This window comes from Palaemon carinicauda, chromosome 30, assembly GCF_036898095.1.
Source record: "Palaemon carinicauda isolate YSFRI2023 chromosome 30, ASM3689809v2, whole genome shotgun sequence".
NCBI lineage: Eukaryota > Metazoa > Arthropoda > Malacostraca > Decapoda > Palaemonidae > Palaemon > Palaemon carinicauda.
This window is the reverse complement of record NC_090754.1, coordinates 72467170-72482098: the sequence shown is the minus strand read 5'-3', so window position 1 is coordinate 72482098 and position 14929 is coordinate 72467170. Positions and strand designations below refer to the sequence as shown.

At 41.4% G+C, this 14929-nt stretch overlaps 2 protein-coding genes across 4 annotated transcripts in view; both read right to left on the bottom strand.

Annotated features, from left to right (window-relative positions):
- LOC137623281 (zinc finger protein 664-like) overlaps positions 1-7055 on the bottom strand; it is a 41717-nt gene extending 34662 nt beyond the window's left edge. Inside the window, exon 1 of the mRNA XM_068354058.1 lies at positions 6936-7055. The gene's annotated coding sequence lies outside the window, so the exon portion shown is untranslated. The remainder of the gene's footprint in view (positions 1-6935) is intronic.
- Positions 7056-9521: 2466 nt separating this feature from the next.
- LOC137623278 (uncharacterized) overlaps positions 9522-14929 on the bottom strand; it is a 43140-nt gene continuing 37732 nt past the window's right edge. For all 3 annotated transcript variants that reach the window (XM_068354053.1, XM_068354052.1, XM_068354054.1), the window contains one exon: positions 9522-11232. In XM_068354053.1, coding sequence (XP_068210154.1) covers positions 11054-11232 — 179 coding nt within the window. In that variant the 3' untranslated portion in view covers positions 9522-11053. The remainder of the gene's footprint in view (positions 11233-14929) is intronic.

Sequence of the window (14929 nt, the reverse complement as noted above, 5' to 3'; positions counted from 1 at the left end):
TCTTGTTGAGTACCCTCCTCATCAGACAGAACGGAGGAAAGGCGTAAACGTCAATGTTGTCCCACCGTTGTTGGAAAGCATCTTTGAGGTATGGGACTGGGGAACAGTACAGCGGGAGCCTGAAATTCAGGGCCGTTGCGAAGAGGTCCACAGTCGGAGAACCCCACAAAGTCAGGACTTTGTTGGCTACTAGATGATCCAAAGACCACTCGGTACTCAATATCTGAGATGCTCTGCTAAGGTTGTCGGCGAGCACATTCCTTTTGCCCGGAATGAAGCGTGCCAATAGTGGTATCGAGTGGATTTCGGCCCATCTCAGTATCTCTACTGCTAGATGGGATAGTTGCTGCAAAAAAGTACCTCCTTGGTTGTGGATGTAGGCCACTACTGTGGTGGTGTCGCTCATCACCACCACTGAGTGGCTTGCCAGGAACTTTTAGAACTGTTGAAGGGCCAGAAAGCCGGCCTTCATCTCTAGGAGATTCATGTGAAGGTACTTTTCTGACTCTGACCAGAAGCCTGATGTCATGTGGTGCAGCACATGCGGCCCCACACCCTTTTTTTGAAGCGTCTGAGAACATCATCAAATCTGGGGGGAGGACGAGAAGGTCCACTCCCTTTCGTAGATTCTCGTCTGTCACCCACCACTGAAGGTTTGTTAGTTCCGCAGGTCCCACGGGGTTCTGGATATCCGGGGAGTCGTGTGCTTGATTCCACCGGGACTTGAGTCGCCACTGGAGGAATGGGCTGGAAGTTCTTCTCATCTGAGAAAAGGTCTTGAGACCTTTTTCAGCCTTGTTATCCTGTCGTCTGATGGGAAGATTTTGTGGAGAATGGTGTCTATAATTATGCCTAAGTATACCAGTCTCTGAGTAGGAAGCAGAGAGGACTTCTCGAGATGTACCATGATCCCCAGATCCTGGCAAAGTCTCAGAAGTTTGTCTCTGTATTAAAGAAGGGTTGACACCGAGTTTGCTAGGATCAGCCAGTCGTCCAGATAACGGAGGAGACGGATGCCAATCTTATGTGCCCAAGATGACACTAGGGTAAACACTCTGGTGAAAACTTGTGGTGCTGTGGAAAGACCGAAGCACAGCACCTTGAACTGGTATATTCTGTTGTCTAGGCAGAATCTTAAGTACTTCCTTGAAGACGGATGGACTGGGATCTGGAAGTACGCGTCCTTTAGGTTCAGTGTGCACATGAAGTCTTGCGGTTTTACTGCTAGTCTGACTGTGTCTGCCATCTCCATGCTGCACGGAGTTTGTTTGACAAAATTGTTCAGAGCTGAGAGGTCGATGACTGGTCTCCAGCCTCCAGACGCCTACTTTACAAGAAAGTAGTCAACTGAAGAAGCCTGGGGATCTGTCGAGGACCTCTTGGAGAGCGCCTTTTTTCAACAGGGTCTGGACTTCTGCTCGAAGGGCTTGCCCCCTTGCCGATCCCATGGCAAGGGAGTTCAATGACAGGGGAGGTAGAGATGTTATAAACAGGACGCGATATCCTAGACTAATCACGTAGATTGTCCAGAAATCGGCCCAGAGTTGCTTCCACCTGTTTGCGCAACTCTGTAGGCATCTCCCCACTGGTGGAAATGCAGGGGAATTGCCTATCCTAGCGTTTGCGGCCTCGGCTGCTCCCTCTACGATTTTTACCTCAACTGGAGGACATTTTGCCTTTCCTGTCTTTGACAAGAAAGGGCTTAGACACCAGTGTCTTCGCTGCAGTTGCCGTCGTAGTGGTCTTGGTTGGACGGGACTGTTGTGGTGCTGGAGGTTTATAGGGCTTAGATGTTAAAGCCCTATGGAGGAGGGAGTCTTGATGAGATTTCCTCCACCTCTCAGCAGCATGTTCCACATTCTTAGGCTCGAATAGAAGAGACCCCTCTATGGAGGAATGTCTGAGCCTATTGATCTCGGCGCTAGGGACCTTCTGGCGGAATCTCTCAGCTATTGCATCCCGACGTTTCAGGATGGTATTTACCCACAAGTTCGAGACTTGGTGGGCAAGAAACTCGATCGTGCGAGTACCTGAGAGAAGGAAGGTTTCCATAGCTTTCCTGGTACTTTCCTTGGAGAAATCCTCAGATCGCATCAGGATACCCAAGGTCCCCAACCAGATATCAAGCCACGAAGTAGCTTGCATAGCACACTTCATCACCTTCTCCTGGCTGAGGATCTCGGCTGCCAAGAACGAGACCTGCCGGTTGGAGAGTCTCTCAAGAGGGACTCCCCTGGTTAGCTCTTCCAGCGAGTGGTGGAGTGAAAGAGCTGAACAAGGCTCCTCCAGGATCTCGAAGTACCTCCTCTGCTGTACACAAAGAGGTGGGAGGAGCTTGTTCGTGGTACCGGAACAGTTGGAGGAGGATATCTAGGAGAGCTACTGAGCAATCTTGTCCCTGGTACTCTTTACCCCTTGAGACGCACTGTCAAACATACCCCCCTGAAGGGAAAGGGACCGAAGGTTCCCTGGGTGGAGTTACTGGAATGGGTGGGTTCGCCTTAGGATGTAGCTTTGGGATCCTAAACCCTTCTGCATGTTTCCCTTCTCCCACAATGCACGGTGGTATGCGCTTGTGGGGAGGGGAATGAGGCGATGGCGACCTTGCCGGACATCGTTCCTTTTGGTGCGCATGGTCGCACAAGGGAGAATATTGGCGCTTGCGCGAGGGAGAGTAATGGTGCTCGCGCGCGGGAGACTGTTGGCGCGCACGCGCGAGAGAATCACGATGTGCGCGCAGGAGAGTGTTCGCGCGCGTCTGTAGAAGAATTAGTGCGTGCACAGGAGAATGTCTCCGAGTGTGCGGGCGAGCAGCAGAATCATGATGGGCGCACGTCTTTAGGAGAGAGGGGGCGCGCGTATCTCTGTGTGCACCCAGGCGAGCGCAAGGCTAGTGAGTGCAGGTGCGCCGGTAAAAGTTGATGCGCAGGTGTGGGCAACAGGATTGTTGCCTCACCCACGAACTTGCGTGCAGGTGAGTGATGGCGCGCAGATTTTGACTGGTGCGTTAGTTGGCGTGCAAGATGACACTCAGGAGAGCGTGATGTGGGGCGCACATGTTGGCGCGCGGGAGAGCGCTGTTGCACAGAAGAACATTGGCTTGCAGGTAACTGGCACGTAGGAGATCGTGGACGCGTAGGCACAGGAGATTGTTGGCGCGCATGGCGCGTAGGAGATCTCTGATCTTGTTGGCGCGTAGACGCATGTTGGCGTGTGAGGTTGCTGCCCTGCGTAAGGGTGAGTGAGATGGGTGGTACACCGAAGCGTTGGAGCCTGACGATCTGCTAGTGAATGCTGTCAGGGTGCGTGGGCGCGTGGTGCACAGTACGATGGCGTGCAATAGCGCCCTTTCTTGTTAGGCCCATGCAGGAACAGCGATGGAAGGTCGGCAGGTCTGTCGGATGGATGGTCGACGTGTCCTTTAAAGGACGACCATCCACCGAAGAAGATCGCGAAAGATCTGCAGAGAGGTCCAGGACCGAAGTCACAAGACTGGTTGCAGGTGCAGTGATGCACGATCGGTCTAGAGGTTCCTCTGCGGGGGACTGCATAGACGACGTTGAACCAAAGAGGTGCCTCCTCACCACAGGTGAAGGAAGGTGAGCCTTCCGACGGATGTGTCCTCTGGGGGCCGTTGGATCAGCAAGCTGACCGTCAACAGTCCTCCAAAGAGGAGTCTCTGTAAGTGAACTGCCCCGAGGGAGAGAAACACTAGCAGGAGAGACTGATGATGAACTTAGTTTCCCTCCCGGAGGATGGTCAGAAACGGGGGAAACTAAGCCGGCAGCTACCATAGAGTCTGGAGTGGCAGAGGAGATGGGTGAAGCCGCATGAGACACCTCTGACACAACAATGTCGACAAGTGTCAGGGGATCTACCTCTGACGGTGACGACGACTGCTTGACAGAAGCACCCATGAGGATGAAATCAAGCAAAGCCTTCTTGAAGGGTGAACCCGTGAGCCCCAAGGAGGACCAAATCTGAAAAACAGAAGTTGGTGACAAGGACTCCAAGAGGGGAGAGGTGGTGCTGCTTCACTAGGGGAAGCAACCTCATCTCTCGAGACCTGGGGTTGGACAGAAATAAATCGGTCTACACTACTACTCGACGGTCTCTCAAAAGATACCGACTGAGTAGGAGCTTTGGAGAAGGTTTGGGCGACGGAAGAAGAGGCCTTGGGTTTTCCTCCCTTTGAAGCAACATTCGAAGGAGAAATATCCCGCTTGGACTTCTTCTTCTGCCATTGTGAAAACCCCTCCCACTGGAAGGAAGACCACTCCCTACACTTGTTGACACTATCACACCGTTGGCCTCTGCAAGAAGGACAAAGGGCGTGAAGATCGGTCTCGACCGCCGACATGAATGTTCCACAGGGGCGGTCGGGAAGAACCAGGCCGGGTGCGCATGGTCGCAGAAGCCAACTTCACATACACAGTCTAAGAGAAAAGAAAAAACAAAAAGCATTAATGACAGCTAATTGTCGGCGAGGATGAAGAGCGGCAACGTCCGTTCACCATCCGAGCCGAAAGCAAAGTGAGCTCAATCACAGGTGTGTGAGGGGGAGTAGTAGCAAGCTACCCTCCCTAACTAGCGGTGTGGGTAGTTAACTGTCGTTAAAAAATAATGGCTTGTCATTTTAGCTACGTCGAAATTAATACCCCTATTAAATAGCGTGGATTGTATTCCAGTTACGGAACAAAATAATAATAATAACTGGTAACCATAAACTAGAAAAAAATTAAAACAGCCAGTTAACGGGGCCAGGAATACTTCTGTATTCTTCGGTCGATAAAGACAAAGTGGCTACAGTACTCAGTATACTGGCTGGAGGAGTGTGGCTTCCCCAACCACCTGGCAGTAACCACTGACATCTTGTTATATATTCTAATAGACGAAGTTCCAGCCAAGCTGAAAGCTTACTACTATTAAAGGACAAGGATTTGTATTCGTATACAAAAAGTGGCTAATAAGATGAACTAAAAGACAGGTTTCAAAAAATCAACCATTAAAATTTTAAATTGTTGATAGCAAACATCAAAACCTTATATCCTCCTAACTCTTTCTAAGCAGCAATGTCCTTACTCATCGCGCCTTGCGGTATCTTTAACCGGCAACATTAATCATCAAATAAACAAGGATAATGATGCATAAGAACAAGAAATTACCACATATATTTCTAGCCTGAACTCTAAATTTGAATTATTACCATTGTCTACACTAGGCTAACCTTGACATTTCTTAACACTGTTGCCATTCAAAGGAATTTTGGCATATATTCACCCATGAGCCACCCGTAATGAGCACAGGCACTTCAGACTCCTCCTGACCCATCTTAAGATTCTGTGTTTAATCAAGGGGGGGGGGGGTTCTGCACTAACCAATTAACTTAGACTGACCTTGGACCTTGTTCTTGTGTGTTGAGTAGCTGCTAACGTTATTATTATTATTATTATTACTATCCAAGCTACAACCCTAATTGGAAAAGCAAGATGCTATAAGCCCAGGGGCTCCAATAGGGAAAAATAGCCCAGTGAGGAAAGGAAATAAGGAAATAAATAACTGAAGAGAACAAATTAACAGTAAATCATTCTAAAAAAAGTAACAACGTCATAACAGATGTCATATATAAACTATTAACAACGTCAAAAACCAATATGTCATATATAAACTATAAAAAGACTCATGTCCGCCTGGTCAACAAAAAAGCATTTGCTCCAACTTTGAACTTTTAAAGTTCTACCGATCCAACAACCCGATTAGGAAGATCATTCCACAACTTGGTAACAGCTGGAATAAAACTTCTAGAGTACTGTGTAGTATTGAGTCTTATGATGGAAAAGGCCTGGCTATTAGAATTAACTGCCTGCCTAGTATTACGAACAGGATAGAATTGTCCAGGGAGATCTGAATGTAAAGGATGGTCAGAGTTATGAAAAATCTTATGCAACATGCATAATGAACTAATTGAACGACGGTGCCAGAGATTAATATCTAGATCAGCCTGTCTTACATAAGGTGGGCCCCTCACAACAGAATGTGTTCGATTTTTAAGTTTCACTAAATGGTGCACAGGTTAAAGTTATATCAACTACCCCTGGTTCGATAAGTAGGGATATGGTGTCCTAAAAAGGTTAGAGGTGTATGTATGATACCGGCCATCTGTATGTATGATACCGGCCATCTGTATGTATGATGACAGCTGGCTAAGAATACAGCAGTCTAAGGTTTGGTGAGTAAGGAAAAAGATTGTAGGTTAGATTTCAAGTTAGGTAGTGTTCTTGTGTAGAGGTTTTGCAGAAAAATGTCTTACGAACGACTAGAAAATTGAAAGAAAAGCATCCTATCTTGGGTTAAGAAGGAGCATGAGGTTTCAATGTTAGACAGTGCTGTTAATAGAGTACTGGTAAATATTTACAGCAAACTGGATATGCACTGGGTCCTTCAAGAAGGCCACTGTCCTAATATAACCTACGATGGAGCCTTTGTGTAATAGCAGCCAGTTCCCCTAGTGTATATGAAAAATGGACATCAACTAACATAGCTTTTCCCCGGCCCCCTCTAACCTAACCTAAAGGCTGTGTCCTTACCTAATTACTTAACAAGGGGGGGGGGGTTAACGCCCCCTACGACCACCCATACACGGCAGAAGTCTTAGCTCGTCATCATACATACAGGTGGCAGCTATCATACACACACCCCGATAAATTGTCTTCAAATGACTATTTACCACTGACCTTAATTAGCAGAGGTCAAGAAAAGTTTTATATTGATAAACCCGTAGTTAAGGTCAGAAGATAAAGGCCTAGCCTATTTCACTACCTAAGGTAGGCACACAACTACTAACAGTTTCAATTGTTGCAACGCACAAAACATAAAATAACACTCATCAAGTTGATATATATCGGAAATAAGAACTGTCATGAAGTAATCATTACCCTTCAGGTCCTTTAAGCATTTTGGCAGCAGCGGAACGATCAAGGTTTGATTGTTAAGGCGTTGGAGCCATTTTGTTTTGTTTTAACGCGGGGAGCATCAGCTGATTCATAGAAAACTAGAAATAGGTTGATATAGAGAATGTGTTTAAGGATAGACTAATCTAATAGATTTCAAACTGATAAGGTATTATTATTATTATTATTATTATTATTATTATTATTATTATTATTATTATTATTATTATTATTATTGATAGTTTTTCATGGGAAAAACATAAGGTATTGAATCTGTAATACAGTAAAACTTTACCAAACATAATTTTCATTAGAAAAAGTTGTTCTAACCGGAACTATAATAAAACATTATTATTATTATTATCATCATCATCATTATTATTATTATTATTATTATTATTATTATTATTATTATTATTATTATTATTATTATTATTATTATTAAGAGACAAATGATAAGAGACATTTTCCGCGAAATGATAGGGGTGTCTATTACATTCTCACAAATATGACGTATCCATCTTCCAGCTCTTTTTGTGTCCATCTACTTAACTGTGGATTCTATTCTAATTTTACATTTTTTTCTGTACATAGAGATCGAAGTACTTTCTCGGCATATAAATGTTCACATAGGACGTACTTAGTACATATTGTGCTCATTTATTATCCAATCATCTTCGTTAGAAAGATTGTGTACGATGGTGTTCAATAATGTGGCAGCTTTCAAGAAAAACCTGAAGACTTATCTTTTTAGAAAGTGTTATAATAGTGACCTGCAAACTATTAAGCCTGAATACAAATGCTAGCGAAATAACTGACAATGATACAGAGCAAAATATTAACTGGAAAGAAATTATCATTTTTTTTTTTTTTACACACCAAGGCCTGCCTGAACAGACCTTTAGTGTTTGGTGGAGGGCGAGAAATAAACCCCTAAAAGTAAAAGTAAGGAAGATATGACAGAGTAATTTACATAGATTCGTTTTTCTATCTGCGAAATAGAGTAGAGATATAAATTTAAAACTACTAAAACATGAAACTAAACAAATTTATTTTCAACAAGTTACGTAAATTAAGTTTGAAGAAGTCCTCTAACAAAACCCCAAGAAAGCCAATTATTGATGATCTTCAAGCATTTATTATTGTGCATATTTCCATCATTCACATAATGCTCTTCAGAGCAATCAGTATTAATGATAAAAAATGTAATACGGACGATTTATGATGGTTATAGTTATGGCGAAATATCTAGTAGACCATTCATATTTTTTATGTGTTTGTAAATTTACTTGTCTCAAAGAGAAACTATTAAGCTTGAAAATTTGGTAAACTTCTATTCTCGTTTTAGAATTGGGGATTGTCAGTGACTTTCATTTAGATTTTTATGGATTGGTTATTCGAGTTTTGCAGGGCATCACTCAGAGGAAAATGAGAGAGAGAGAGAGAGAGAGAGAGAGAGAGAGAGAGAGAGAGAGAGAGAGAGAGAGAGAGAGAGAGAGAGAGAGAGAGAGAGAGAGAGAGAGAGATGGTGGGATGGGTACCACGATACTTTCAATGACCCAATAGTGCGTGACAGACATAGATGGTCTCTTCCGATTGGAATGGATTTATGGTATATCAACTAGCGTTGGGGACATGAGGCCATTCAACACCTAAGTTCAAGTGGGGGAAACCCCTGAAGTTACAATATGAAGTAAAAGTTAAAGCGGTTGGACAGCAAGATGGAAGAAATGAAGCAGACACGGATATAAAGTAAGTGCAGCTATGGGGTGAAAGAACCCTGCAAAGACCCTTAGAAAATGCCTAGAGTATATAGGTTTAAATGTCACTCACGCATAGCAGAGGCAAGGGACAGTGACATTGCCCTAGCAAGCAGGACAATGCTCTAGAGACTAACCATATCATCAGTGCCTAAGACCCCTCTCCACCCAAGCTAGGACCAGGGAGGGCCAGGTAATGACTGCTGATGACTCAGCAAGTAGACCTACAGGCTTCCCCAAAACCCCCTCCTTAGCTCACAAGGATGGTGAGGTTGCAGCGACCAAAGGAACTAACAATTTTGAGCGGGACTCGAACCCCAGTCTGGCGATCACCAGGCAGAGATGTTATCTGACGGCTGTTTTCCGGTCCTATACAGTAGGGAACCTTGCTCTCTACAGGACCTCCACTGTCATTTTATCTGGTTCGTTCAAATAAAGTAGTTGCACAGTCAGCATTATTCACCAATTAATACGATTCCAATAGCTCACCAAGTGCTAAATCATCAGGATTTGATTGAAGTCTCTTCAAGTAACTAATTCATTTTTCTCCATGATAATGATCTCAATGAGCTCACTGAATTCTTCAAAGAAGATACTGGCATTTGTTCTCGAGGTTTTGTAAACTGTTACAATGCATATTTTTTTTTTTTTTTTTTTTTTTTTCTTTTTTTTTTGCGTAAATTTTATTTTTATATTTTCAAAGTTCTTTTTAACATTTTGAGATCTGAGTAACTTTTATGGGCTTCACTAATAGCATTCCCATTACGGGAAAAAGGTTTCTATAAATTTTATAGGACAAAGTAAGATCATCTGATTCATAATTTTTATTTTGAATTAGATATACACCAATGCTTTTCTTGTTCCTTATTACACCGCGGTCCAACTTTTTTAGGCTTAATGACAAAACGTTTTTTTTTTCTGTCTGTTGCGTACTTATGGTTATTAAGATAACTAATACATTATAATAGTAACAATAACAGTCACACAAAGAGTTTTGTTTGTGCAAAATCCGTGACAAAATATAAAACAATATACATGAGGGTAGCTAAATTTTTTTTTTCTGGCTTATTTTGCAGTGTAGATTACAATATACGTCGTGCGCAACACATCCTAACCATTTCAAACGCAACGTTAAATATTGTGTACTTTGAGTTACAGACATCACAAGAATACATTTAACATATCTCAGTTTGAGTTTGTGTGGTTGGCGTCCCTCTATGTAAAGGTTAATCATTCCTCCTTGCATTGGCTGTCCGATATTATAAAAAGACAGACATCTATCTGAAGTATATATATTCATAATTCTAGCCTTGAGTAATTTTTCTTATGTGAGAAATACAAATTGGTACACCAGTCCTTCTATGACCTTCAAGGCCAGATATTAAGGTCAATTATTCTTCCTTGCATTGGCTGTCCGATATTATAAAAAGACAGACCTCTATCTGAAATATATATATTTTTAATTCTAGCCTTGAGTAATTTTTCCTATGTGAGATATACAATTGTACAGAATTATGTTGAAGGGGGAGCTTAGCTGAGAACATATTAAAAGCAAGGGATAGAAAGGTCAAGATAAAATTAAGACTACACAGCTGCTGACTAAAGATATGCCGCGAGAGATATTCATTCCAGCATAGTCTTTTATTAGTCTGGAAGGGTTTACCCTCAGAAGCATGACGCATGAAAGGACTGGCCATCTTAAAGGAACTCCTACGAGCCTACGAAATCCTACTGCATGCTAACAGATCACCATCTGATGCTGCATCTCAATACAGAGATTTGATTTTTAACTAACATCATACGCTACACAAGTTATTTTTGAAAGTGAATATACGATAACAAGTAATGGAATAAGCACTTGGTTAGATAAATAAAGGGGATACTAACAGTGAGACAAAGCAATGTCTACGTCCAAAGAAGACGGTTTACTTTGATAAAGATCACAGATGTTAGTAACCTAAACATTTAACGAGTTTATCATAAACAGTTGAAGATTGTTTGTTACAGATGCAATGAAGGTTTTATCAAAACAACGGGAAAATTTTCACAATGATATGTGGATATAATCTTGAAGTTATGGGACCACTTGATAATTTTTAATATCACTCTGAAAAAAAAATCTGCTATAAATCTAATTGGCAGAACATGAATTTCAGCATAAAGTACCTCGAATCAACGTTCTATTGAAGAGAGAATGGCTAAGAGGCTAAAATTACATATAGCAGGCAGTGCATGAGAAGAAAGTGCATAAAGTGATATAGTTAGAAGGGGGTCCAGTTGACTTAATTCTAACACTCCTCTCCTCGCTCTCTTCTCCGTTTCACGGAGAACCTCAACGGTTCTTCAGTAACAGGAGGTGTAGCCGAAACTAAAACCACAGGGATTGGGGTTGCCTGTGATGTAGGTATTCAGATCCATGGAAGAGGCTGAGACGGTGTCGTAGCATGTGCCAGTGATGTTGGCTATCTCGCCGGTTGTCAAACTCCAGTACCAAACTCCTCCACAGGAACGGCATTGAGTTTCTGTTGATTCAAAGAGAGGCGTAATTTGTAACGGGAAAGTTAGGGAGTTAATACTTTTTACTACTTCTACTGCTATTATGTCAAACAGTCTGTTTGAAGATAATAGTCTAATGGATTCCTTTAGCTACTCATCACATGTCAGCTGTTGTGATTTCTAAAGAATTAATGAATTTTGTTGTTTTTAGAAAAAAAAAAATTAATTTACATCAAATTTATACACACATATAATCTATAAAATATTTACCAAGATCACATTAGGCTGAATAAAGAGACATCAAGACTAAACAACCAAGAGAGCAGGCAGGCTTTATAAATTGGTATTCAACAACTGACCATATCCAAGTAATTAACCAACTAATGTTAAAATTACCAGATTATGACAAACCACTATGTATGCTCCCTGTGGCCAGGAGGGCATAAAAACAATTAGCATAACGCCAATGTATCCCTGCGTATCGTAAGAGGCGGCTAAAACGGACGGGGCTGGGAACGCCCTCTCCTGTAATTTTGTTCCTGAGAGACATCAAAGAAGAGGAGCTGATGGGAGAGAGACTGCTCCTCAAACTCTAGCTTTGGGGTGTCTGAATGTGCGTGGATGTAGTATGATAGAGAGTAAGATATGTGAGATTGGAAGTATGTTTAGGAATAGAAGGATGGATATATTGTCCTTGTGTGAGATAAAGATAAAAGGGAAGGGTGAAGTGACTGGTAGAATATCTGGAACTGGAAGGGGAAGAGCAAGAGAGGTTGTGGCTCTATTGCTAAGTGAATGGATGGCAGCTAAAGTAGTGGAATGGAAGGAGGTATCATTATGATGTTTAGCCTGCATCACACTTACATGATATCAGCTCACTCACCTGGAGTGATAACGTTTATTGTTATTTAAGAATATTCCTATCCCAGCATCTTCGCCGACTTATCTTCTGGGTAGATGGGATATAATTAGACTTCTTTTTAAAACACGTTTAATTTCTCTCAGGCTTACATCTCTGATCATCTCTCTAAGATTTGAGTCTCTTGAGTGAGAATATGGAAAAAAAATTCGTACACAACAATACAAAAAAAAAAAAAAAAATGAGCATCACTCTATAAAAGATTGGATCCTACTGCAATCCAAAAGTAAGAAGAATCACACCTTAACTCTTAGGACAATTAATTAATGATAAAATCCTTCATAACATACGCTACTACACTTATTCTGTATGTCTAAACATGTTTATCAATACAATACTGTGCAACAATACTCTTAATACCCGTAGCGCATATAGTATTACAGTACAAAATACATAACAGTCATCTAGGTTAATGTGGGTAAGGGTTAGGTTGGGTAGGGAATGTTGGGGTTTTGTTAGTGTTCATGGGCCTGGTTTGTGAGAAAAGTGAAGAAGAGCTGAACAAATTCTGGAATAAATTAACTAGGTGTGTAGAAGGATTGGGTAGAGGGAATTATGTAGTTGTCATGGGTGACTTAAATCCTAGAGTGGTGCGGGAGAGGCAGAAGGTGTCATTGGAAAGTATGGCGTACCAGGTGAAAATGAGAGTGGTGAGAGACTGATAGATATGTGTGTTGAGCATGAGCAGGTAAAAAGTTGTAGATTCTTCAAAAAGAAAGATAATAACAAGTATACATGGGCAAGAGGGGCAGAGGGAAGAGTGGTAGAAAGACAAATTAATGGATTATGTGTTGATAACTAGAAGGACGAATGGAAGATTGAATGACTTGCACGCGTTTAGGGGTATGGCAAACGGCATGTCTGTTTATTTTTTTTTTTTTTTTTTTTTTTTTTGGTTGAAGGAAAATTAGTTGTAGCAAAAGAGTGGGGGAATAGAGTAGGAGATGTAAAAGTAAGGTAGTGAAGGTTGAAGAGTTAATAAAACCAGAGGTAAAAAATGAGTATCAAGAAAGGCTGGAAGTGGCATATGACAGAGTGAAAGTGAGAGAAACCTTGGTAATTTAGAAGAGTGGAAGATGGTAAAATGAAATTTTGTCAGGCTTGCAAGGGATGTGTGTGGTAAGAGGATTGTTGGAGGCAGCATGAGGAAGGGTATTGAGTGGTGGAATGAAGGAGTGAAGATAAAAGTTGAGGAGAAAAAAAAAGGTATTTGAAGAATGACTGCAGAGTAATGGTGTAGAGACGTGTGAAAAATATAGAGAGAAAAATGTGGAAGTAAAATGTAAGGTATTATTATCATTACTATTATCATTACAACTAAGCTACAGCCCTAGTTGGAAAAGCAAGATGCTATAAGCTCAAGGGCTCCAACACAGAAAAATAACCCAGTGAGGAAAGGAAATAAGGAAATAAATAAACGATGTAAGAAGTAATGAACAATTAAAATAAAATATTTCAGAAACATTAACAACACTGAAACAGATATTTCATATATAAACTATTAAAAGACTTATGTCGGCCTGTTCAACATAAAAACATTTGCAGCAAGTTTGAACTTTTGAAGTTCTACTGATTCAACTACCTGATTAGGAAGATCATTCCACAACTTGGTCACAGCTGGAATAAAACTTCTAGTGCACAGTGTAGTATTGAGCCTCATGATGGAGAAGCCCTGACTATTAGAATTAACTGTGTGCCTAGTATTAAGAACATAATGGAACTGTCCGGGAAGATTTAAATGTAAAGGATGGTCAGAATTATAAAAAAAAATCTTATGCAACATGCATAATGAATTAATTGAACGACGGTGCCAAGGATTAATATCTAGACCAGGAATAAGAAATTTAATAGACCGTAAGTTCCTGTCCAACAAATTAAGATGAGAATCAGCAGCTAAAGACCAGACAGGAGAACAATACTCAAAATAAGGTAGAATGAAAGAATTAAAACACTTCTTCAAAACAGATTGATCACCGATAATCTTAAAAGACTTTATCAACAAGTCAATTTTTTGTGCAATTGAAGAAGACATAGAGTTAATGTGTTTTTTACAAAAGTAAATTTGCTGTCGAGAATCAGACCTAAAATTTTAAGTCATACAACAGTTAAAGAAACATTATCAATGGTGAGATCCGAATGATGAGGAGCCACTGTCCTAGACCTACTTATAATCATACTTTGAGTTTTGTTAGGATTCAACTTCATACCCAATAATTAAGGGATTCAGCAACCCCAGATCTACATTCAGAAGATGGAATTGATGCAAAGAGAGTAGCATCATCTGTATATGCAACCAGCTTGTTTTTAAGGCCAAACCACATGCCATGTGTATATAGTATAAAAAGTAATGGGTAGCTGAGGCAAAGAGGGCGGCTGACTGGAGGTGGGGTCAGAGATTAAGTCATTCATATGAAGAGAATAAGAAGTTTTGGAAAGAAATGAAGAGAGCAAGGACGGGTGGTTCGAGAATTGAAGAGACAGTGAAAGGTGGAAATGAAAGGATGTTGAAAGGAGAGGAGGCAAGGAAAAGGTGATCAGAATATTTTTAAAGTTTATTGAATGCTGAGGATAATAGGAAGTCAGATACAATTGCTGTTGCAGATGGGAGATGAGAATGAGAGAGAGATTCCAAGAGAAGAAGTGAAGACAGCACTGGAGGAAACGAAAGTAGGAAAAGCACCTGGTATGGATGGTGTGAGAGCTAAGAAATTAAAAGAAGGGGGTGTGACTGTACTTGAATGGTTGGTGAGACTGTTTGGTATGTGTTTTATGCTGTCAATGGTACCAGTGGACTGAATGTGTGT